Raw genomic sequence first — 26,132 nt, forward strand, 5'->3', positions numbered from 1 at the left:
TACTACACTGTGCAAAGAAATGGTATCATTGCTGAACTAGAATACAAAGAAAATGCCGGTCACTATGTACTGAAAAACTCTGATGGAAAGGTTCTGGCCATAATCAAGAAAGATGCAGATTTGACCTACTTGCATAATGAAGACTTGATGGATATAAGAGATTTGGTGATTCCAGAAGGGCACATTCACTACCAAATTCTCAATATCTTTAGGAAAAGAGTTGCATCTGTAATAGCAATGAGAAGACAAGCTGCCTACAATGAATGGAAAAGACAGAATTTCTAGAATAGGCTTTCTTATGTAATGTCTACGGACAGTTTTTGAATATGTAATTTGTTTATGTTATTTGAATATGTAATTTGACTTTTGATTTGATGTGTATTTTGACTAAGTGTAAGTAACCTTAGAAATGTTTTGGGTCAGCTGAGGTGTTCCAATCTAGGGGGAGATTGTTGAGTCAAACAATTGACCTAAGGGGGAGATTATTGAGTCAAAGATTTGACCAAAATGAAGTACATGGAAGATTGAAATCTTCTCAACCTCCTCAGAATTCGCTAAGCATGGATCCGGGCACACCTTAGACTTACGAGCAAGCTTTTACTTAGCCGGGTACGATATTTGTCTGTCGAGTAAGGTTTACTTCAAGTAGTCTTCTTTAGTGAATAACCGAGCAGGGTTTGCAAATTAGTGCATTACCGGGCAAGGTTCACTAGTTTATGTAAATCCGAGCAAGGTTCACTTTATCAAGAAAGTCTGTTCTTCATAGCCAAGTAAGGTTCACTCCCGAGTAAGCTTTTGGCTAAACAAGTCCATGAAGCCAAGTGATTGGAAGACCGTGCAAGGTATTCTTTAATAATTATGGTCCGAGCAAGCTTGATGTATAAATGGAATATCTCTAAGTAACATCGGGCAAGGTTCAACTCAAGCAAGGAACAGTACTCCCGAGTACACTTTGCTAATAAGTTATATTATAGCAAAGAGTTGAAATGGACCATCGAAGAACAAGGTTGCTCGTAAGGGTTTGTCGGGCAAAGTCTGGCAAAGTCAAGAAGACTGAAGTCTACCCGATGAGTATTTTACTTGGTAAAATACTCTTCAAGTAAAGTCTACCCGGAAACTGATCCCGAGCACACTTCTATGTTACCAAGTCTAAGGCAGGCAGAGCACACAGTCTACTCGGAGAAGTTTACTTATTCAGAGCCTACCCGGAAGACTTGTTTTACACTTAGAATATTTTCTGATTATGTAATTTGAATATGCATGTACGTTTGGGGTTTCTTGAAGGAATGACAGCTGTCTTAGGGTGGCAGGCCTATAAATAGAATGTTTTAGGGCACGCCGCCTAAGACGGATTTTGAGCCTTTACACTTTTCGGATAAGAAAGAATATTTCTTGAAAGTGACGGCTGTCCTAGGATTCGTACGGATATAACCCTCCTTCAAGAAACCCTAAATTGATTATCCTATTTGTATGATGAATGTTATATAAATGGAAATCTTTTGAGTGAATCTTGTTTGTGTTGGTTATCATTGAATACTTATTAAGCAACCGTATGTTTGTTATTGATTCCGCCTTTAACAAACGGATATCTTTCTAAATATAGCAACCCGTCATTAACTCCTTTGTCGACACATCAATCTGTGTGAGTTATGACATATTTGAATAAGATCCAGCTGAAATCGAGGGACCAGACACTGAAAATAGCGAATTTTTTGGTACCGGTACCGAAATATTCGGTTCGGTAGCTGGTACCGGGATATTCCAGGTACCGAAGGTAAAATATCGGGAAATACCGGTACCGTACTGATCCCGAAACTTAAAACTTTGGTACCGACGGTACCAATTCGGTACCGATTTTCGGTACCGGTAACGAAGACTAATGAGTTATATCTCTTACTGCCAGAAAGAGACAAAAGAGCTACGTGAGATTGTTACGTCTCAGGGGAGAGAATCAAAGAACAGGAGGACCATATTCTTCAATTAACCTGAAAAGGCGATGCATGAAAGAAATTGAATAACGGCGACGAAGATAAGGATCCTGATGTTGCCTGTGCAAGTGGTAGTGAGCCGAAACAAGCTCACGGTTCATTTGCTGCAGCAATCATTAACATTAGTATGGAAAATTGAAATTCCTTATAACCCTTTTAGGTCCTGGTTAACACTTACACTTCAATTTTCAGTAACCACCAGGTTTATGAACCTACAGCTTTAAGTTCTGCAGGTAACAAAAGTCAACACAATAGTCAAGTTGTGTTCTAAATTGAAATTCTTAAAGTTCTTTGCAGACAAATAAAGAAGACAAGCTTATTATAAGAATCCTCATGACATTGACTCATTGCGATTTTATTTTATTTGTTTATTACAAAGAAGATGTTTTAATATAACTTTTTAACAATCTTAAAATTTTCAGTAGTACTCGTGTTTAAAATATATGATAAATTATTAACTAATTACTTCCAAATCTTAATTTAGAATTTTATATTTGTCTTACACTGATTTCGTTTATTTTCAAATATTAGTTTTTCAATAAAATTTGATAGTTTCGTATCAAAATTCATACTCTCCTACATTTTCTAGAGTAAATTGAAAATTGCGTGATTATTCATTAAGCATATTTCAGACTCTATTCTTTAGCTAACATATTTATATTTTATTTTTTAATCGATTTTTGTCCTTATGCCAGTGACGGATCCAGAAATTTTTTCATGAGGGTGCACTGTTTTTATATGCTCCAATTTCATGGAATCAAATATAAAAAAGTTGGGTCGGTTTTGGTAAGGTTCATCACATAATAAAACTACGAATGCATCCAATTTGATTCTGAATTTTTTTAACCGACAAATCCTTTAGAAACCTAAATAAAGTTTGAATATTTTTAAACTTGGACTAAACTAACAAATAGAACCATTATGTTAAAGAAACATCATAGTTTAAACAAAACCTAGTAACTATTAAAACCACAACTAATTAAAAAAGTGTTTCCATTAACTTTGTTACCCTATATATAGTGGTGTCTTGTGCTTGTATTAGATATACATACATACATACCAATGAATAATAACCTCTCTTAACGGATCGTCAATTGAATTAGCTTTCGTTCATCTCTAATCCATACCTCATACACCGGTCAACTTAGAATTCTTACACACACATGTCCTGTTAAATATTTGATGATATCACATATACTCACCGATGACTCGGAACAAAGTTGACTATTTGACCTTGTGACCCGATAAGATGCTGATCTGTGACCCGTTAACAAACCGATTACATTTAAGCCAACATTATAGCATTAAGAAATTTGAAAAAAAAAACATGAGAGTTAAAAATGTGGATAGGCACCATAATAATAATAACATATTTAAACCATAACCTTTTGTTTTTTAGCTTATTTAGACTCTTTATTTATTATAGAAATATAAATTTTATATAAATAATCATAATTATTAACTCTTCAATCATTAGGGATGCAAAAGGTTTTTAGCTACATTAAGTGCATATAATAATACACAATTAATTACATTACATTATGTTCACATAATAAAACATTGTTAATTATGATAATATATAATAATTACATTGCTCTTGGTTTCCTAGACCGCTACCTTCTTTATGCATTTCATGCGATTTCATCGTTAATCCCTATTAAATATTTATAATCTTCCTCCTCTCCGCTCCTCAAAACAATACTCTCAAATCCTTCGACGTGATGCACAATTAATTACATTACATTATGTTCACATAATAAAACTTGTGGCTTTTATTGTTAATGTAACATTGTACATAGTTCATGTTTAAATTAAATGATTATGGTTTTATGTTTACATTTAACCCAACATTATAACATTAAGAAATTTGGAAACAAAACATGGGAGTTAAGAACGTGGATAGTCACCATAATAATTATTACATATTTAAACCATAACCTTTTGTTTATTAACTTATATTTAGAGTCTTTATTTATTATAGAAATCTGAATTTTATATTAGTAATTATAATTATTAAAACTATATAAACTAAGGATTTAAATGTGGTAAAAAAACAAAGTTTTATAATGTTGAGTCTAAATAAGAAGTTTCATACAAAATTGTAATACATTGAAACTTGGAACTGTTTATTATGATTAAAAATCAACAATAATACAAGAGATGACATATATTGTTGCCCACATTCCGTTGCCAACATCTTATCAAGCAACAATGCAGCACCACAATTTTCATCGTCACACATTCCAAACAATCCTACTCCACCTCCGGTTACAACCCAGCAACCAGGGCGGTGCCGTCATCGCAGTAATGATCAAACGACACAAAAATTTCATGACGTCGATATCATCGTTACGGCATCGCCACAACTCCGTCGACCAGGACGTCCGCCAAGGTTCAATGACCTAAGCATACAAAATCGTACTAACCACGTTGGAATGTTAGACACATCGTTTCAACAACATAACCAATCCAGCAAACTCACCATTGGGTTAATGACAATCGAGGAGGTTAGTATTAAGTAAAATGCAACAACGCATGGTAACTTCTCATTCCATATTTCACGCCTTCATAACATCTTCTTTTATAGGTTAATATGACCAAATGTGAGTGATAACTATGACAAAAGTTTGCAATCATACGTTAGCTATGACGATCTTTTAAGAGAGGTTGTTATTCATTGGTATATATGTATGTATATCTAATACAAGCACAAGAATCCACTATATATAGGCTAACAAGTTAATAGAAACATAATGAAACATGAGAGTTAAGAATGTGGATAGTCACCATAATAATAACATATTTAAACCATAACCTTTTGTTTTAGTCACCATAATAATAACATATTTAAATCATAACCTTTTGTTTTCAAAAGGATTGAAGAGTAATCTCACCAAAAGTGTAGCTTTATAATGTTGTACTAAAGCTTTAAGAATTGATGGGTACATTGACAAATTACTTTTCTTGCCCTATTATGAAATGTCGATTTTGTCCTTCGCATGTAATTATGAAAAGACGTTTGTGCCCATCACTCTTCCTTTATATATAATATAGATTATCATATAAATATGTTTATATTTGCTAAAAGATAGATTGAATTATTAACTAATTTACTCCACAAGTTTGTTTGCCTGATGCTTTATAGTTTACATTCAGTGCTCCTCAAGAACAGTCATCATTAACTATAACCAATGGATAAAAGTGGATGCTAATGTAATGCTTCATATACATGTAATTGTTATTCAAGACTTCGAGTGTTGGAAAATTGATGTTGTAATCAACAAAAAAGGTGTAGACAAGGTGTGGAGGCCACTATTGGTAAAGTTGCTAGAAATATTAGTATTCGGGCTGAGCCCGTTCTTTACATTCACAACCAAACAATTGTAAAGTATTCGGGCTTTGAACGCCATTGTTTGTGTGGTTAAAGTTAGGAAATTTTGGGTGGCAAGCGTAAAGTTATTGCAAATTGAACAGAAATATATTTGGAGGATTGAACGCCAACCTGATGCATCCCAAGGAAGTAGACATCAAGTTTATTTTCTCATATACTTTAGCAAGGCGTAATTGATTACAAGAAAGTGACACCGATTTGGTGTAGTACATACTATTGTATTATATTCGATTACGATTCTTTTAATAAACTTTGTATTATTTTGTGTTTATTTAATAAACTTTGTTATGATAAACTCGCTGACGAACATGTACTACAAAATCGACACGCTTCATGGTTTAACATGTTGCGGCGAAACACGCGCGGGTCACCATATTGGTTACCTCTTTAATTTGTTTGATCGTGATTTCGTAGTTTGGTTCAACATAAATTGTTGGTTTGCTATTTTGCAATATGTATTATGTTGTTGGTAGTATGGTTGAACACATTTGGTAGAGGGGGTTTAGAAGGGTAAAATAGTCATTCTACACAGTTATTCAAATGTTCAACCAAACAGCACTTACTCATTCGTTCAGATACTCTTAACCATTCAGACCTCTTAATGATTTAGCACTTAAGCATTTATCAAACAGTCTTGAAAAGAAAAAACATGATACAATAGGTGATATTATTATTATTATTATTATTATTATTATTATTATTTCCTTCCTTCCTTCCAGTGAAACAACCAAGAAGAAACATTTGAAAAAGAGTCCGTCCCCAAATTGATTGGTGTCTGCAATGGATGCAATACGAAAACAAGCGCAGAAGCTCAGAGAACAGGTCGCTAGACAACAGCAGGTACTGAAGTAGCTTTTCTCTCTTCATTTCAAAATGAATTACTCAGATCCGACTTCAAATATATATATATGGTAGGCGGTTCTCAAACAGTTTTCTACTGGACTTGGAGGCTCTGAAGTTGAAATACAATCTCAACAACATCAAAACCTTGAAAAGCTTTACATATCAACTCGATCCGCCAAGGTTAATTCCTACATTTATATATATTTATTGTGACCTTTTACTTTTATTTGCTGCCTGTATTATTATGATTATTATTACCAGCATTTTCAACGTGACATTGTCCGTGCTGTTGAGGGTTTTATTCTACTTGGAACAAAACAAGTTGAAATCGGTAAGCTACCATGATAATAATTAATTAAATGTTTCTCTTTAATCTCAACTCAAATGGGTCAATATAGATTATTTTAGGATTTTCTCTACTAAAATGATTTGCTCATAGGTACTAAACTCTCCGAAGACAGCAGGAAATACGGTGCAGAGAACACTTGCACTAGTGGTAATGCTTTATCCAAAGCAGCAATGACTTACAGTAGTGCTCGTATGGATATCGAAAGGGAAAGAGAACATCTACTCAAAGCCCTTGGCACACAGGTAAACAATTTTTCAATTTTCACCGCCTTTTTAAAAAAAATTTATTTCAATTTGCATACATTGACTCGTGTTAATTGTTGAGATCTATTTTAAAATCTTTAATTGGTTTACTTGGCCAATTTTGTGTAGGGCCTTTTTTCCGTTGAATCTTCCCTTCCCTTAGTATATTATATGCAGTTGAAAGAGTATCAATCAGCCTGATTTTCTATTTCCTCCATTCTTATTCACTGACTGTGATTTTTTATGTTTATAATTTTTATAATTAACATTAAAAGTTTCATTTTGATAGAGAAAAAAAAGTTCTCCTGGGTTCCATTTGACACAAATAGGTCATGGGACTCACAATAGATCATAAATATACTTCATATCCATTTTGTGGAACCTATAATTAAATGAGACCCACAAGTTCTTTGTTTTTTTAACGGAAACTCCACACACTCTCTACTCTACTCCTAAATTAGATTTTTTTTACGACCACATGACTGAACCCTCACCCCTTGGAAAGGCAAAGCCTTATCCAACTCCTTGGTGGGACCCCAAGTTTTAATTTCCATTTCGGATCCAATCTTAGTTATCCTCACGCAATCGCATCTTCATTCCTCTTTACATCATATATGACAAATGAAAATGTTAAATGTTAAATTACCTAATCGTCCATATGCCTTCATTCATCATCCTATATAGTCACAAAGTTATACAATAAAATCTTTTCAACTATAGGTTGCAGATCCTTTAAGAGCTATGGTTGTTGGAGCTCCCTTGGAGGATGCTCGATGTCATGCTCAAAGATATGACAGAGTCAGACAAGAAGCTGAATCTCAGGTTAACATAAGTACATAACTTATTTCTAAAACACACACACACACACACACACACACACATATATATATAACATGCTAATGAAATTAGCGTGCTAATTGTGATAATCAAGTAGAGTAATTATGTAATTACATCATAGAGTAATTACATAATTACTCTACTTGTATATATAATTACTCTACTTGATTCTCACAATTAGCACGTTAATAATTACTCTATGATATAATTACATAATTACTCTACCTGTATATATAATTACTCTACTTGATTCTCACAATTAGCACGTTAATTTCATTTGTATTTGATCCAAATCCTTTATATATACACACACTTGGTTTAAAAAGGCGCGCCTCAAGCGTGACGCGGTCAAGGTGACTAGAAAAACGCCTTATTTTACGTAAGGCGCAGATTTACATGAAGCGGCCTGAGGCAGCTTCGCCTCAGGCTACACTTTATGTAGAAACAGGTCATAGCAGGGCTAGATTTATTGTTTACTTACCTGGAAATGGAGAATTCGTGGATAAGAAGGCTGGGAACTTTGGAGAAGATGAAGAAGTTGGGTTGCTGGCTCGAATATGAAACCCTAATTAACTATAATACATAATTAAGTTTCCTTCTTTTAGAAAAAAATATCTTAGTTATCTCCTATAATTGAGGAGATACCTTTTATTTTAAACGTGAGGGGATAATTTTTTTGTCAAAATTAAGTTTCCTTTCATAAATTATAACTAAAAATTAAGTTTCCTTTCATAAATAAATTATAACTAAAAATTAAGTTTCCTTTCATAAATTATAACTAAAGTATAATATTTTAATAAAAACTTACAAACAATTAGTTCTAGTTTTGTGTTATATATGTATTGTTGGTATTTAAGTAATTAAATCATAGGAAATAGTATTTTAAAAATATAAATTAATACCCCATGCCTCGCTTACGTGAAGCTTTCGCCTCGCGCTTAAGGCGCTCGCCTTGTGTTCTGGGAACAAAACGCCTCGTCTCGCCTAACGCTTTTTTAAACCAAGTATACACATGTGTGTGTGTGCGTGTGTGTGATTTTAGAAAGTTTTACTTCTAGTGAATATAACCTGGCCTTGATCTAAACCAGCTATGATTGGTCACCTCTATTCTTAACCATAGTTCGTATGGACATTAACAGGTTATTGAAGTTGCAAGAAGGCAAGCAAAAGTGAAGGAATCTAATGAGAATCCCGAAAATTTGTCAAAGTTTGAGGCTGCACAAGCTAGACTTCAGGAGCTAAAGTCAAATATGAATATATTGGGTAAAGAAGCTATTGCCACCATGTCAGCTGTGGAAGCTCAACAGCAGAGGTTAACACTTCAACGTCTTATAACCATGGTAAACTTTATATGCTCGTTGATGTTTTGTTTCTGAAGTTTTTTGATATAATAAATTTGAAATGTTATTATTTTATCTTGAATTGAAGGTTGAAGCAGAGAAAAATCATTATCAAAAAGTTGTGCATATACTTGATCGACTTGAAGGAGAGGTATGTGTTGGTTACACTTGGCACTCATTTCTAATATGTAAAAAGGAAGAACACGCTCCCTAACTTGGTGGATTGGGTGGCTGGGCCGATGGGTCAAAATGGGTAATCACAACCACCATTGATTGGTAACTGTCCGGTTGGGTTAGCCATAGAAATACTTAGCCCGATTTATTGGTAAATAAGCAGCAACTCAAATTGATAAGAAGAATTGTATTATTTCAGTATTAATGTATTTTTTTAATAACATGATTTTGGAGGCTTTAGCCACTAAAATACACTTCTTCGTGGTTTTGATCCTGTTTCCTTTTTGGCTATCCTTTACTGCCTTGTAACCCGAATTGACCCATTAGACCTCATAACCTGATTTTCTTGTTAGGAACAAAGCGGCGCGCGGAAACGAAACAACACACGCATGCACAACGATAAACACGCATAAACGAAAATTAAACGACACAAGAATTTAACGTGGTTCGGTCCCCGCGAGGGGACCTACGTCCACGGGCTGCAACTAGGTTTTCTTATTAGCTCAGAACCAAGATTACAATTACATGATGGGTATATATAATAAATAAGATTAGGGTTAAACACAATTACTAACCAAAACCGGGCCCTAATAAAACCGGCCAAAGGCCTTCATAACCCAACAATCTCCCACTTGAAGGCCTTGCGATAAACTTCAGCCCACCGTCCACAGCAAATAACAATAACCCAGTCATCCAGTAACTCCAGTAATCTTCAATAACAGAAATCTACTAAGCCTCCAGTTCCAAGAACAAGCTAAAACTTCAACAACAAATATTCTTCAAGCCTCTAGTTAGTTCCCTGGCAACAAGCTAAGATTTCACCAATCCACACCCTAGTTGCAACTGCCCTTCTCATCAGTTACCTAAAAGGCCCATTGAAGCCCCGAGAGCTCCAATCCGGTTATCACAGACCCAGCCATGACAAAACCCGCCAATGACTCATCCTCAATCTAACTGGCCCTCACTCACACTACCGGCTCCAAAGACTTCAAGAGGATAAACACTCTCCAAATCAGCAGACTATACCAAGATAGATTTTCACATTCGGATTCCTGGTCCTCGAACCCAACGTCTCTTTGGAAACAAACCTAGAACACACCGCGTGCTTCATTGTTACCCAAACCCTGAACATGTTCAGATCTTCGAATACGCTCAAGCTGACATCCTCGTGGCTCTAGGCTTCATGTCTGCAAACTGAAACCCCTTAGCTCTACCCGATTCAGCAAGCCAAGACTTTATAGCTCGATAGTTGGTTCACTTCTTCCGATGATACAGAAACCATATCTTCCAAAAGTCTTTAACAAAAAAATTCACCAATGCTTTATTGAAGTGAGTAATAAGAAATAAAGCATACCGGAATCTTGAACCCAAGAGTCTTCACCGCCTTCACTGAGTCCCAATGCATCAACCCCAGATACATTCTCAAAAGCATAATTCCAAACCTTTCGACATCGACTCTTAAAATGTCTCACCTCTACGCAGCCTAACAAGTCGACTATGCTCAGCTCCCACTGTCTCTGTTATCCCAACCCATGCCACACCAACACTCCATGAGATGAACCCCACTTGTACTTTCCATGCAAATAACTTTACCCAACACGAGATTCTGAACCTCTCAAATGGTGTACCACTGATCACCACCAAACAAGATATAACTTCACGATTCCAGATGAACAAGAAGTAATAATCACAGTTCCGAACCAGCAAACAGGCAAACAGTTATAACAACAATAGAACTTTCATGAAAACATGCGGTACCAAGGGTTCTATGACCGTACACACGATCAATTAACGCAAACCCTAACCGAAAGATCATCCAGACGAGCAATATTTCACATGACTTGCAACTGACCTATTATTTTTCACTTATGTCGTCACCAGCGCACCCGCCAGTTCCATTTTCTCCAGGTTTTTCCCATATTAGTACCACATCCATGTTCACTTTAACAAACCAACCAACCGAAATAATTAACCGTTGAACACTACGATCACAACCATCCCGTCTTCAGCTATAACAATAACAAACAGGAAACACAGATCGATGACAGTGATAGACACAACAATGACACGGGCCTGAACTTGACAGTTGTTCAACTGAACACTGTCAAAATAACTTATCTGTCCCTACAATAACCGATAAATCAGAAACTGTAAATAAATTGTAAACAATTACCTCTGACCTCTGACTATAGACTAATCTGACCCAAACAGTTGTTCTTCACAAAACACGGTTTCCCAAAATACGGTTGATAATAACTAGTCAGACCCGAACTCAGTAAACAAACCCTAACCCGGTCTTCAATCACAGTCAAACGCTAACAATCTTACTCCCAGATCCAAAACCGACACAATCCGAGCAACACCCAACGAATCCAAGAGTTCTTAACCAAACCCTAATCGGTCAACATGCTCGATGAAGAGGTAGGTCCCAGCAGAGCCCAGTTGGACCCGCAAGACTCACCTTAAACAGGGACGTCTGCGCAGAGACCAACTGGATCCGCAGGACCAACCATGCTCAGAGACGTGACGTCCTTACGCGCAGTACGCAAGCTGGTCCCGCAGGAAATGCCTCCCAATGGTGAAGGACTCCGCCTGTCCCCGCAGCTTCGGATACAAGCCATTAGGGAAGGCCACCCGCGCAGCATGGCTACACGCACAAGGCACTTAGCTCTCGATCATTCAGTGTCACCTGAAGGAATGAGCCAAGCCGGGAGCAATCCCGCACAGAGGCGGGAGGGGGAATACTCCCGCCCAAATAAGCCAGTCCGTATACTGAAGGATCTTTTACTGTACCTGACGAGGTATGGGCGAAAGATCTGATCAGAGATACGACAGCTCACTGATACAGTATGGCGAGCAGCATGCTCCTGTACTGTATCACTATTAGCCGCTGCCTACTCACCAACTACTGTCATACCACGTGCGTAGCCGGCAGTTGGTGGAAAGGGAATAGTACACAGCAGGCCTGGTCACTATCAGCCGCTGCCTACCCACCAACTACCAGCAGGGCACGTGCGTAGGCTACTGTTGATGAACAGGAACACTGTAGCAGCCGGCCATACCTCCTTGGAAACCTACCTTCGGCTATAAATACCCCAAATGGTATGATCATCTGAACATTACATTATCTTATATCATCATAATATACCTGATATCTGCTCTAGCAATCTCTTAATATACTTTTATATTTAAAGAGCAATCTAGTCTGATTCTCACGCCGGAGGGTGGTCACAAGGAGGAACCCCCCCCTTCTCAGTGACGAGCTCACGGTGTCTGTTTTGCAGGTTATCAGAAGAACCATCTTCTAAGGGTCTAACCCCTCGTGGGAAACAGCTATCCAACCCCCAGGTTACCAGTAATCTGCCCGGGGTCCGGTTAGTGTTTCTTCATTGGCGCCATCCGTGCATAAAGCTAGAACTACAATTTTCTCCAGTTTTTTCAAACTTTTACAAAGATGGTTAGAGAAATTCCGGTAACCACAACCCCAGCTACTGGGGGGAATACCGGCAACACAGTTTTTACGAACACTTCCCCGGCTACCGAAGCCGGGGCAAGTGAAGTAAATTTTATGAACACTACCCCACTTACCAAAGCTGGGGCAAGTGCAGTAAATGATCACCTACTGGGATCCACCGATATCCAGTTTGAGAAACGAAGACTCCCCCGCCAGACTCTCGATGAAGTTAAGACATGGGCGGAGGCACGACAAAAGGAATTCCAGGCTGAGTTGAACGAACGCTTGCGTTCCGTGCAACAGGCCGACGAATTCGAATACTGGGAGGATGACTCGGAGGAATCCGACTCCGACGCGAACCCTCGCCATAGGGCAAAAGGGAAGCGTAAGGAAACGGAATCCCAACCGAAAAGGCATTTTGGACAAGCGTTCAAACCAAAAAGCACAGGTGGAAGTCCACGAGACTTCTCCAAAACGTTCAGACCAAACGTTGCAAATGCAGGAACGTCCAAATTTGCAAGGGACATTGCTGAAGCAATCGCCCCAAAGAGTGCCAAACAAATGCCCAACATAGGCACATATGACGGTATATCTGATCCAGACGATCATTTGAACAGGTTCATAGCGGGGGCAACCGTCAGCAATTGGACGGAACCCACGTGGTGTTACATGTTCCAAATGACGCTGGTGGGGGCTGCTAGAGCTTGGTTTGATCGCCTACCGGTCAACCACATCTACGACTGGGCAGACTTCCAGCAGAAGTTTAGCCAACACTTCAGCCAGCAAAGAAAGTATACCGAGGAGCAATGGACAATCCTCAAATGCATACGAGAGGAAGATGAATCTCTGCCAAACTTCATCACTCGCTTCAACTCAAAGAAGCTAAGTTTAGGCAATATCAGCGAAGATCTTGTTCGCGCTGTCTTCATCCAGGGCGCACATGACCCAGAGCTCATCCGCACCCTAACGGGTAAAGATGGCATGCCATCCACATGGGATGGCATCATGACAGCAGCAAAACGCTATGCGGAAACAGAGAAGCAACTGGGTAAAGATCTCCCACAGAGCACAAACCTCTACACCCAGAGGACGAGAGAAGACAACGTCCTCACCGCCCGACTAAATAAAAAACGAAAGCAAGGCATTTGGCAGTCAAGGGTAAACTTTGACACCTCATCCGGCTTGCAACATCGGTTGGGCGGAAGGGATAATGTACAGTCGCACCGGAACTCCAGATGGACGCCACTCACCAAAAGCGTCACTGAGATATTCGCCACTGAAGAGCTCCCATGGCCAAAGCCTCCAATAATCCGACATCGTCACGATGCTGATCGGAGCAAATACTGTGACTTCCACAAGACAAAAGGCCACAACACTGAAGAATGCATAGACGTAAAGGACATGGTCGAAGTATTTGTCAGAGATGGGACGCTCGCGCACCTCGTGGCGCAATAAAGGCTGAGCAGGCAGGTGCGTGTAAAACCCCAGCTGGGGAAAACGAATAAAAATTCCAGCTTCAACATTGAGACTACATGCTGCGTAAAGAACGAGATCCCGAACCAGGTGCGTATCGGCTCGATGGCGCTCCCATCCCAACATGGAAGGGAGCTCATTTACACAGTTTGCATGTAAATCAATTCCAATTTGTAAAGAAAAGGCCAAGAGCCACTTCTAATGGAAATGATTCTCTTTAGAACATCGAAGCTGATGATTTTACATTTATACTTTTCTGAACATTGGTAATGGCAACACATTATGTGAAGTCGATTGCGTGGGAAGGCGGTTCTACCCGCACAAACCCAATAATAAAAAAAAAAAAAAAAAAAAAAACACCTTCACGCAGGTCAGTTGAAGGAGAGGTTCAGCACCCAAAAATGAAAGTGCAGGTCTATCCGCACGAATCATAATGGGGAAACTGAACAATAACCTATTGACAACCGCGCGTCGAACGGTTCAAAAACTTATCCTCAAAGGATGAGGAAAACCTACACGCAGGTCAGATATAGGTTTAAAGTTAAGCCATCCTACTAAGTGCAAGTGACGGTCCTATCCGCACAATCACGAAAGAGGAAGCGAAACTTTAATCCATTATCAACCACGGTCAAAGGTTAACTTTTCATAATGCCTTAGAAATTTCGAAGAAAGATAAGGAAAACCTACACGCAGGTCAGATGAAGGTTAAAGTTTAGCCATCCTACCAAGTGCAAGTGACTGTTCTACCCGCACAATCACGAAGGAGGAAGCGAAACTTTAACCCATTATCAACCACGTTCAAAGGTTAACTTATTCTAAACACTTGGAAAAATTGCTAATTTAAACTAAGTATGCAAGTCATAAGTTTATAAAGCAAGGAACCCAGAGAAGGAAATAACAATCTTAGCAAAAAGATTAATATTCCAAATAATATATTACAAGAATGGCCGGGTAACTACCCGCCTAAAAGAATAAAACTATACAAGTCTATCTTAGCAATGGGAAGGGATCTTCAGGATCAAGCTTCAGGGCCGCTTCCACTTGGACCCGCTCCGTCAGAAGAACGGGGTGGTTCGAGGAACGCTTTGAGGACAGCTAACCCATCATCAGCAACAGCTACTTCGTCCACCTTTTCCACCACTGGATGCGGGAAGGCGGCGTATTGGTTCAATGCTTGGTCATAAATGGCTTCGGTATCCACATCGAACAAAGGGAAGTTGGAAGGCGGGACGCCTTTCTCAACAAACCCTAGACCAAGCAGGAAGCCGGCCTTTTCCCCATCCTCATGAGAAGCGTTGAGGGCTGCGCTCATAGCATCATCGTAAGAGGTCTCTGAAAAGACCCGACGCACAACCTACAAAGAAAAAATACAAGTATTAGAACCTTTTCTTACAAAAGAAAAGCGTGAAGATAAAGCTAAACATACCTGAGGCAACGCTTCTCGAAGAAGCCATTGGAGGGCAGCTTGAGCTTCGTTATGGGCGCGTTCGGCTTCGCTCTTGTTAAGGTTGGCAAGTAAAACTTCCTTTGCGGCAGCCTCTTCGACGCCCTTAAGCTTCCGCTCGGTGTGGTCAAGCACCCCCCTTTGGTCCAAGATTTCCTGGAGTTTCTTGGCATCTTCCATTGCCAAGGCATCATGAGCACGTTGGAGAGCCTCTAATTTGGCCTTGAGCTCCTCATTCTCCACACGCAAAGGCTCAGCAACGGCTTCAGCCTTGGCAGCCCTCTCGGTTGCGTTTCGCGCAGTCTCCCTGGCCAGCCGAAGCTGTTCATTCACAGCTTGGGCAGCCTTGGAGCGGGCCTCGAGTCGCGCCTGAACTTCAACCTCGAGGGCCTTGAAGGCCTTCTCCTTGTCGGCGGCAGCTGCCGCCAGCTGTTGGTTCTCCTCCCGAAGAGCACGCGCCTCAGATACGTCCTTGGCGCGAGCTGCTTTCAACTTGTCGTTTTCACGACAAAGCAGCTCGACGCGCGGCTGCATCCGGGCCTGGAGAACCCGAAGCTCATTGGTTAGCCTACCCTCCTGGTAGCTAACCATGGCTTCCCCCAACGCACCCGGGGGAGCAGCGTGGCGAGCCCAGTCCACGCACTCCACAGGTGTGCGAAGGGTTGTTCCTCGGCGTATGTTCCATCGTGGAACATACACTTCATTGGAATCCGACACTGCAAAAGAAACAAAGGCAGTTAGGAAAAGATGATGAAATATATAAGGAAAAAAAAAAAAAAAGAACCCTACGCACCTGTAGGGTCAATGACAGGCCGATAGCCGCCAAACCCATCACCTGAACCTAAAGGAAATCCATCCAACAGGTCAGGCAGACGGGAAGGGGGCAAAGATCGGCGGGAAGCCCTGCGCGTACCTGATGGTCCGGCCGTCGTCGCCGGTGGCGCGGGCATGGTGGCAGCCGCCGTGGTCGCCGTTGTGGTCGCCGCCGCGGTTGCCGCCTCCTCAGCAGCAGCAGTAACCGCCGGCTCCGTGAAGGATGCTGTAAAAATCGCACTAACGGCCGGCGGTGACGTCATCTCGGCCGGAACAGTTGGCTCAAAGGAACGAGCAACTGGACCAGCGGATGCAGGCGCAGGCGCCTGGGTCGACGCCTCAGGAAGGCTGACCGAGCCTACCGTCATTGGCGGGGAGGTACTCCCCTGCGCTTCACCCCGGAATGCGTCAACATCCACGCCTGCACAAAGAAGAAAGTGTTAAATTTATGAAGTGATAAATCTACAGACATTATGATTGTACTTACGGGTTTTCTTGACCCTGAACGTACGGACGGGCGGGGAGGAACCCGATGGAGCCGGCCTCTTGGTACCGGTCACCGTCGTCTTCGTTGGTTCTCCGGAGGTAACGGTCGTAGCCTCCGGAGCAGTGGTCTTCTCACCACCGGGCTTCCCCGCCACTTCTTCACTATCTGACTCCGAGTCAGATAGAACCACTGGATCAGCTGTGGAGGCCTTCTCCTTCCCTTTCACGCCGGCAACAGCCTTCTTCTTCCGCACCAACGGAGGAGCATCTGAGGATTCCTCAGAAGAAGACGGGTCAGGAATTCCAGCAGCGGGTACAGCATTGAGGGATTGAGGAAAGAATATCGCCTTACCTGGCCGCCGGTGGCTCAGGATCTCGTGGCCCAGCGGATAGACCTCCACAAACCGATCCGCCGTTTGCTCCAGGATGGGCAACTCGCCCTCGTCCAGAGCACGAGTACCCATCCGCGCAGGACCGTCGGTTTCCCGCGGGTACAGAAGCGACTCCAAATCATTTCCCTCTGAAAGAAGAAACAGTTAGAAGACAAACGCGTATCAAAAAGAAAGACAAGACATACCATAGGGAATAGAGTTCAAACCGTATTCGAGAAGGATGGGAACCTGAGACGCATCCTTCCACACCCGGCTCATCCCTAACATGACCATCCCGGACTCCGCAAACCGGTAAACCGGAGATTGGATCCGGGATATCTTCGAAAACCATTCCGCCTCCTGGTAGTTGGGGGCGTGAAGGCTCGGTATCGCTTGGCCATTTTTAAACTTCATGGCAAGGGGGATGGCGCGGGCATAAATGTAGAAGAATTCCTGCTTCCACGCGCGAAGACTGCGCTCGGTGTCGCAAATCTTCAGACCCTTAATACGGGTCGTCAAGGTGTACCACCCCTGGATGCACCTCCAGGTATAGAAGGTCATCAGGCGGTCCACATGGGGCTCGATGCCCAAAATCCGGCACACCCACTCAAAATGGCGAATCTTGGCGATCGCCATGGGGTGCAGCTCGGTCAAATGAACACCGTGCCTCTCAAGGACACGGTAAACAAATTTCGTCAATGGGAATCTAAGATTCCCATAGACAAAAAATGCAGCATAAACCCCGATCTTGCCTCTGGGGGCATCGTACACGGTCTGGTGGGATTCAGGAAACTCAGGCTCGAGATGATCGAGCATGAACTTCCTGACAACATACCGGTACTGATCGCCGGGCAGAGCACACTGGCACTCGCCAGCAGTACCCCTGTCGTCAGCTATAGCTTCAGCATCACGAGAAGACATCTTGCAGAGGAAGAAGAGAACGATTTCGAGAGAATGCTCGATTGAATAAAGGAGTATTCGCCGGAAATCGCCTTAAAGATGAAGAGAAGAGTGAAAAGTGTGAATTGCAAAAAACCCTCTCCCCCTTTATATAGTAATCGTTATTAATGCGGTGAATTTAATGCGGAGGAGAGAGAAATCGAATGTGCAATGAAACTATGACACGTGGCAAAAAGCAAGCTGGCAACAGCTGTTGAAAGGACGTGTGCCAGTAATTTCGCGGCCACGCGCCCGAAAAATCGCGCCCACGCGCCTGAAAAAGCGACTGGAATGACCATGTTCTGTCACGTCACCATAACTTCCTGCACGTCCTGACACAGTCAGAAGAAACCGTCGCACGACGTTTCAGAGGTTTGGACTGTTCTGATCTTTTCACCAACTCTTCGAATTTCAAAATTCAAAATTCGAAAATATTAAAAAGTAAGCGGGAAAATACCCCTTTACCCCTTGGCAAACAAGTAACCGTAAGACGGCTGCGGGTACAGTGTAAAGGCAAAACCCTTCACATACCTAGCACCCGCAGGGAATTGAAGCCAAATAAACCTTGGCAAACAAGTAACCGTAAGACGGATGCGGGTACAGTGTAAAGGCAAAACCCTTCACATACCTAGCACCCGCAGGGAATTGAAGCCAAATAAACCTTGGCAAACAAGTAACCGTAAGACGGATGCGGGTACAGTGTAAAGGCAAAACCCTTCACATACCGAGCACCCGCAGAGAATTGAAGCCAAGTACCTCGGCAACCAAGTAACTATAAGACGGCTGCGGGTACAGTGTTCAGGCAAAACCCTTCACATACCTAGCACCCGCAGGGAATTGACGCCAGGAATACCTTGGAAGTAAAGTAACCGTAAGACGAGCGCAGGTACAGTGTTAAGGCAAAACCCTTCACATACCTAGCGCTCCGCTGGGAATTGAAACCAAGAAGGATCTTCTGGGCAATGCTTGCGGAAACGGAAATAACATCCCCGCATAGCGGGAACGTCGAGAACTACGTTGTTTGAAGCTCCAGGATGGAATTGATGGTCTTAACATAATTGATCACTATGTTCAAAACTACCAAAACCTCATGGAAAATCCATACAACTGGGACTCAATGCTCCTGACTTGCGAGGAGGTTACAGACCTACCCGCATCATACCCAAAGACCAAGCAGGAAACTCGGGCATTTCTGCAAGTGACAAGGACTTCCGCGGAAAGAATCCCCATGGAAAACCTTACAAAACCCTTTTCAAAACCCTTTGCTCAAGTCCAAAAGTTCACCTCACTTTATTAAACACTCATGAGAAGAACATTGGACTGGGGGGACTTGAAGAGGTAGGTCCCAGCAGAGCCCAGTTGGACCCGCAAGACTCACCTTAAACAGGGACGTCTGCGCAGAGACCAACTGGATCCGCAGGACCAACCATGCTCAGAGACGTGACGTCCTTACGCGCAGTACGCAAGCTGGTCCCGCAGGAAATGCCTCCCAATGGTGAAGGACTCCGCCTGTCCCCGCAGCTTCGGATACAAGCCATTAGGGAAGGCCACCCGCGCAGCATGGCTACACGCACAAGGCACTTAGCTCTCGATCATTCAGTGTCACCTGAAGGAATGAGCCAAGCCGGGAGCAATCCCGCACAGAGGCGGGAGGGGGAATATTCCCGCCCAAATAAGCCAGTCCGTATACTGAAGGATCTTTTACTGTACCTGACGAGGTATGGGCGAAAGATCTGATCAGAGATACGACAGCTCACTGATACAGTATGGCGAGCAGCATGCTCCTGTACTGTATCACTATTAGCCGCTGCCTACTCACCAACTACTGTCATACCACGTGCGTAGCCGGCAGTTGGTGGAAAGGGAATAGTACACAGCAGGCCTGGTCACTATCAGCCGCTGCCTACCCACCAACTACCAGCAGGGCACGTGCGTAGGCTACTGTTGATGAACAGGAACACTGTAGCAGCCGGCCATACCTCCTTGGAAACCTACCTTCGGCTATAAATACCCCAAATGGTATGATCATCTGAACATTACATTATCTTATATCATCATAATATACCTGATATCTGCTCTAGCAATCTCTTAATATACTTTTATATTTAAAGAGCAATCTAGTCTGATTCTCACGCCGGAGGGTGGTCACAAGGAGGAACCCCCCCCCTTCTCAGTGACGAGCTCACGGTGTCTGTTTTGCAGGTTATCAGAAGAATCATCTTCCAAGGGTCTAACCCCTCGTGGGAAACAGCTATCCAACCCCCAGGTTACCAGTAATCTGCCCGGGGTCCGGTTAGTGTTTCTTCACTCGACCACGGCTAAACAATGACTAAAAAAAGCCTTGACTTTCGATTGAAACAAAATAAAAACAACCGTAGGATTTAATAGCAAATTGGTACCAATCTCTTTAGATAAAAAAATAATACCTTTATTATTATTATTATTATTATTATTATTATTTTTTTTTTTTTGTTGTTGCAACTGAACGAGAAGAACACCTCAAGAAAAATAACTCCATGGATTGGTACCCAATCCCGATAACAGAAAAGAAATAACAATAATAACCCTAAAGAAATAAAACCACCTATTTTGCAAAGTTGCTTCTACACACCAAAACTTTGGCAGCTCCTCCAAGGCAACACACCAGCAAAAAATATATTCTTGGTTCTCTTTCATATTGCCAAATATGTATATTCTTTTTTCAAGCATCTATTCTTCTAAGAGCCTTAATCAGCTGCCAACCATAGTGTTTGATTAAACGAATGAGGATAAACCAATTTCTATAAACCGTCTCAATGCAAAACCGTGTGTAACAACGAGCCAAAGCTCTGATACCACTTGTTAGGAACAAAGCGGCGCGCCGAAGTGAAACAACACACACATGCACAACGATAAACACGCATAAACGAAAATTAAATGACACAAGAATTTAACGTGGTTCGGTCCCCGCGAGGGGACCTACGTCCATGGGCTGCAACTAGGTTTTCTTATTAGCTCAGAACCAAGATTACAATTACATGATGGGTATATATAATAAATAAGATTAGGGTTAAACACAATTAGGAACCAAAACCGGGCCCTAATAAAACCGATCCAAAGGCCTTCATAACCCAACAGATTTGACCCATTTATAAATATAAGGGGTTGAAATTGTTATATGTGCAGGTTCTTTATGAATTTCCTTTATGCCAATGAAAATTATAACACTTCTCTTTTTATAGTCTCTATTGATTTGGGCCCACAAAATTCTTATTATTATTATCATTAAAAGGTATCAACCCACCCCCACAAACACATGACCCCTGCACACACATACATAAGCACTTATACACAGTACATGGAAAACAATCAGATGTTGTTGGAGAGACAAAGAGAGGCGGTTTAAAAGCTGTTTTGTCACATGACTCACTTATAATACAATATGTATAAGTAAGGTTTGGATCAAATACAAATGAAATTAGCGTGCTAATTGTGAGAATCAAGTAGAGCAATTATGTAATTACATCATAGAGTAATTACATTACATAATTACTCTATGATGTCATTACATAATTACTCTACTTGTATAAATGTAATTACTCTATGATGTAATTACATAATTGCTCTACTTGATTCTCACAATTAGCACATTAACTTCATTTGTATGTTAACTTTTCCATGTATAAGTGTTTATGCGATTTTCACAGTTTTATGTTAAACTTGGCTCTGTATTGAACTTCCCTATACTATATATTGAGAGGGAGGACGCTCATTTCAGAACCGATAATATGTTGGAATCCACAAAACAGCATATGAACATGCATCTATTGCTTTGAATGTGGCACATTGCACACATGTTTCTCTCTCCCACAAGCTTTAATTATCTTTTATGCACCATGTACAAGTGCATATGTGGCTCCTGTGATTGCGAACATTATACTTGTCCTGAAAAATCATGCCCACACGGCCACACGAACACACACACACACACACAAGGCCACTCAATACATACAAAACCAAGTTTAAGTGGAGAACTTTAATACATATTGCTGGTCAAATATAGGGGAAGAGAGAAAGAGAGGCGGTTATGCAGTTACATAACCTCCTTATATATCATAATCATAGCAATAAATACACACTATACTTAAAAATTGGTTCTCTGTTGAACGCCTATTTATACTATCCATATATATGACAAAGCCTTTGAACACGTTATTTAATTGCAGTTTTGATGTACTCTGAGGAGTATTGCATTACTTCATTTGAGGCATTATTACATTATATAAACGTTACCTTTTTTAGATGCTGCAAGAACGCCAACGATTCGAAGCTTCACCCACCACAACAGCAGCAGTTTCACCCATGAGTTCTTCACCACCTCATGATAACTCTGCAGCTAATATGGACTACTTTCTTGCAGAGGTATTGTTTTGTTACAACCAATTTCAGGATTATGTAGGTTGGAAACAATGGCTGAAGTTATCTATCATATCTCTTTGAACCATAGGTCATACATCCGTATCAAGCAGAGTCAGATGCTGAGCTCAGTTTAACAGTTGGGGACTACGTCGTCGTTCGAAAGGTTGGAAAAAGTTTTAAGTTGCCTTTTAATTTGAAGGTTGATATGAATAATTATTTTTCTGGGAAAAGAAACCGATAACCAATCGATTGGTGGAATAACTATTACAAAGATGGAAAAAGGATCACTATCCAAAGTCCATTCATATAAGACTGAATAATGACTTATTGTTCATTGTCTGGTTCGGCTGTTTTTGACAAAATTATGGGTTGAACCGCACCTATGGTTTGTTATTTTTATTGAAAATTTTATATTGATAAGGATGGTTCATGCGCATGATATACATAACCACCTATGTATTCCAAAAATGAAAAAAAGAAGAAAGCGCTAAATGTCAGTTAGAAGTTCCAAACCGTTGGCTGTAGCGGTCTTCAATATCCGAATCGGACTCAGAAATCCGCAATTCGGTTCGAGTTCGAATTCCAATTTAGAATTCAGTTTTTGAATTTACAAAGCAAAAAAATAGCTTTTTAAGTTGAATTATATCGAAAAATAGCTTTTTAAGCTGAATGATAACCTTTTCTATTACTCACACTCCGTCCCATTTTAAGTGTCCAGGTTTGAAAAACATAAAGTTTAAGGTGGATTGAATGATTACCTTTTTTTGCTTACCAAATGACAATAATGCCCTTGAAAAGTGGGTCCATCAATATTGTTTATTAATGTTAGCTGTGTGTGTTTAAGGGTAAACTTGGAAATTAGCTAATACATTTTGAAAGTGGACACTTGTAATGGGACAAATAAAAATTGAAATGTGGACACTTATAATGGGACGGAGGGATTAATTCAAATCGAAGCAAATTTCGTGTTCGGTCTGAATTCGAGTTAGTTTATCGAATCTAGTTCGAATCCAGCTTCAAAACTCGAATAACCTTATTCGATCAACCCAAGTAACTCGAAACTCAGTCCGTTAAAAACCCTATTCAGCCGGACAGTTAACCGGCAAAACCGAACCATGTGGATCTCAGATCATCAAACTTGGCTCGTTCGGTTTCAACGGATTACTTATTGTTAAGGTGTTTTGGGTTGGTGGCTCATCCCAATATGACCCGTTTTGACATGCTACCAGACCACCCATTTTGCCACCTCTGATGGTGGTACTAAGAATTGATCTCAAATCTAAACTAGCAGTTGCATTTTATTTTATGCCAGGTGTCGAGCAATGGTTGGGCAGAAGGCGAATGTGAAGGGAAGGCGGGTTGGTTCCCGTTGGAGTATGTAGAACGCCGAGAACGGATTCTTGGTACCCAAGCGGCTGAAGTTTAGCAGTGGCAGAAGCAACTAACTAATTGTTTATCATTTAGCAAGATTCTAAACATGGTTTTGCTTTCCTTAACCATTTAACTTTAGACTTGGCAACAAATGTCCACGGTATTCTTTTTCTTTTTTCCTCTTTTTTTATGTATTTATTTCTTTTACTTTGTTCAATTGCGCACACGTTTACTGACGAACAGTGTAGTGCTTTGGTGTCAAGGTAATCACGATGAATAGTCGACTTCGGGGAAATGCTAGAAAAATGGGACCTTTTTTTTTGTTTAACGTGCCCGTTACTTGCACACATTATCAATTGATCTCATAAACATTAAGTAGAAAATTGTTTGGGGATGTGTGATTACATATAACAAGACATGGTCACATATATTTCTGCGTGGCCAAACATGGAACAGGATGATTTGCAGGAAACGATGTTGTGACATTTTTGAAGATAAAAACACACTAACCATTCATATATTTTTTTAATAGATCATTGATATATGATGTCCGGATGTTATCACTTAATTATGCAATCTTAGCTAAAAACCTTTATTTTACAGCTAGAGCTGAGGTTTCCAAATTTACTCTGCTAATTTTTAATGTAAAGTAAGAGATAGTTGTCATTTCACCTGCTTGGATGAAAGTAACAACTGTAATCAAACAACATGATAATTTTTTAAGATGAGTACTTCATAGACGTGCACAAATCGGGTTCACCTTGAAAACCCGAACCGGTTCGGAACCGGTTTTTTTTACACCGGGTAGAAAATGACACCGATTCTAGTCAGGAACCGGTTCGGTTCCCGACCCGAACCGATGCCCAGAAATGCAAACTTTTAGGAACCGGGTAGGGTTGGAACCGGGACCGGTTATTACGTAAAAACCGGTTCCACCGGTTTTTTTTGAAATTCAAACATTATAGCCGTTAGAAACCGGTTCCAACGGCTATATAGCCGTTTTTGACCGTTGGAACCGGTTTTATTACTATATTTAGCTAATTTTCATTATATAAATATCAATGTATGAGTGTGTACTTGTTAAACAACTTCCAAAACTATAAAACACACTCCAAAACACAATTAAGCTTAAACCGACAACAAATGGCAACTAATGACGACGTTGTTATGGTGATCGAAACAACAAGATGCCCCGATGTTTGGGTTCATTACGCTTTGTGTCTAATGACCGACTCACATGAGATGGCACGTTGCAAATATTGCTCGAAGTTTCTTAAAGCAGGGTCCAACTCGACATTACGAAAACATACGAATAAGTATTGTCGAGAGAAAAGAAGTTTGGATGCTAAAAAAACGGAAGTGGGAGAATCGTCCGCTCTACAACCCAAAAATAAGTATTCCCGAATTAAAACGACGGACTTTGTTTTTTAAGTTTTAGTTGTTATGTTTTAATAATGTTTGTAATAGTTATTGTTTAAATAAATAAAATGTTCGTCGTTATTAAAAAAGTAACAAAAAATTAATCATGAGTAACAAAAGTAATTATAATTAAACAAATCAAAACTAAATATTAGTTGAACAAGTTACAAATAATTTTACTAAAACAAATAAAAAACACAAATTACAACTCTTCTTCGTCTTCATTCTCGTCTTCACCCTCGTCTTCGTTATCGTAAGAAACCCCGTCCTCCGCCTCCTCATCATGAATATGACGCTCTATTGGTATTTCGTCTTCAAAGTTCGCCTTGTGTTGTACACGATCCACCGCATCCAAATGGTCCTTTAGGCAAATGCAAACCTCTAGAGACTCGGGAGTTAATTTTGTTCTTCGCATAGATAACACCCTCCCACTAAGAGAAAAAACCGATTCAGAAGCAACCGTTGAGGCTTGTACGGCAAGCAAATCACGAGCCATGGCGGATAGAATGGGAAATTCGTTTTGTTTACCTTTACACCAAGCCAACAAATCAATATTGCAAATTTCGTCGACCGTTGCTCCCTCAACATAGTTTGCTCCACTATATCGACCAAGTTCGCTAGTTGGTGTGTTTCCTCTTTGCCTCTTAGATGCCGATTCACAAATCCCATTCATCAAGTTTATAAGTGGGTCATTGCACGGCCTACTAGTTGTTTTTTTCACAAAAGACGATCTCGTGCTTGGACCATACATTTGAAAATAATGGTCATAAAGGTCTTGAAGGCTTGTGTTGAACTTTTCC

The 26,132-nt window shown here is 40.7% G+C and overlaps 1 protein-coding gene across 1 annotated transcript; it reads left to right on the plus strand.

The window, feature by feature from the left end:
• The first annotated feature begins 6,121 nt into the window (after positions 1-6,121).
• LOC143597042 (SH3 domain-containing protein 2-like) lies at positions 6,122-24,182 on the plus strand. The gene is made up of 10 exons (XM_077075660.1): positions 6,122-6,219; positions 6,295-6,402; positions 6,484-6,553; positions 6,662-6,813; positions 7,534-7,635; positions 8,790-8,990; positions 9,079-9,141; positions 22,426-22,545; positions 22,631-22,705; positions 23,855-24,182. The coding sequence occupies exons 1-10, from the start codon at positions 6,160-6,162 to the stop codon at positions 23,966-23,968; spliced, it is 1,065 nt and encodes a 354-aa protein (XP_076931775.1). The 5' UTR covers positions 6,122-6,159; the 3' UTR covers positions 23,969-24,182.
• Positions 24,183-26,132: the final 1,950 nt, after the last annotated feature.

The sequence above is a fragment of the Bidens hawaiensis genome, unplaced genomic scaffold (genome assembly GCF_021521415.1).
Source record: "Bidens hawaiensis isolate Kalapana, Puna unplaced genomic scaffold, B.hawaiensis_p1.1 tig00047510_1, whole genome shotgun sequence".
Classification (NCBI taxonomy): domain Eukaryota; kingdom Viridiplantae; phylum Streptophyta; class Magnoliopsida; order Asterales; family Asteraceae; genus Bidens; species Bidens hawaiensis.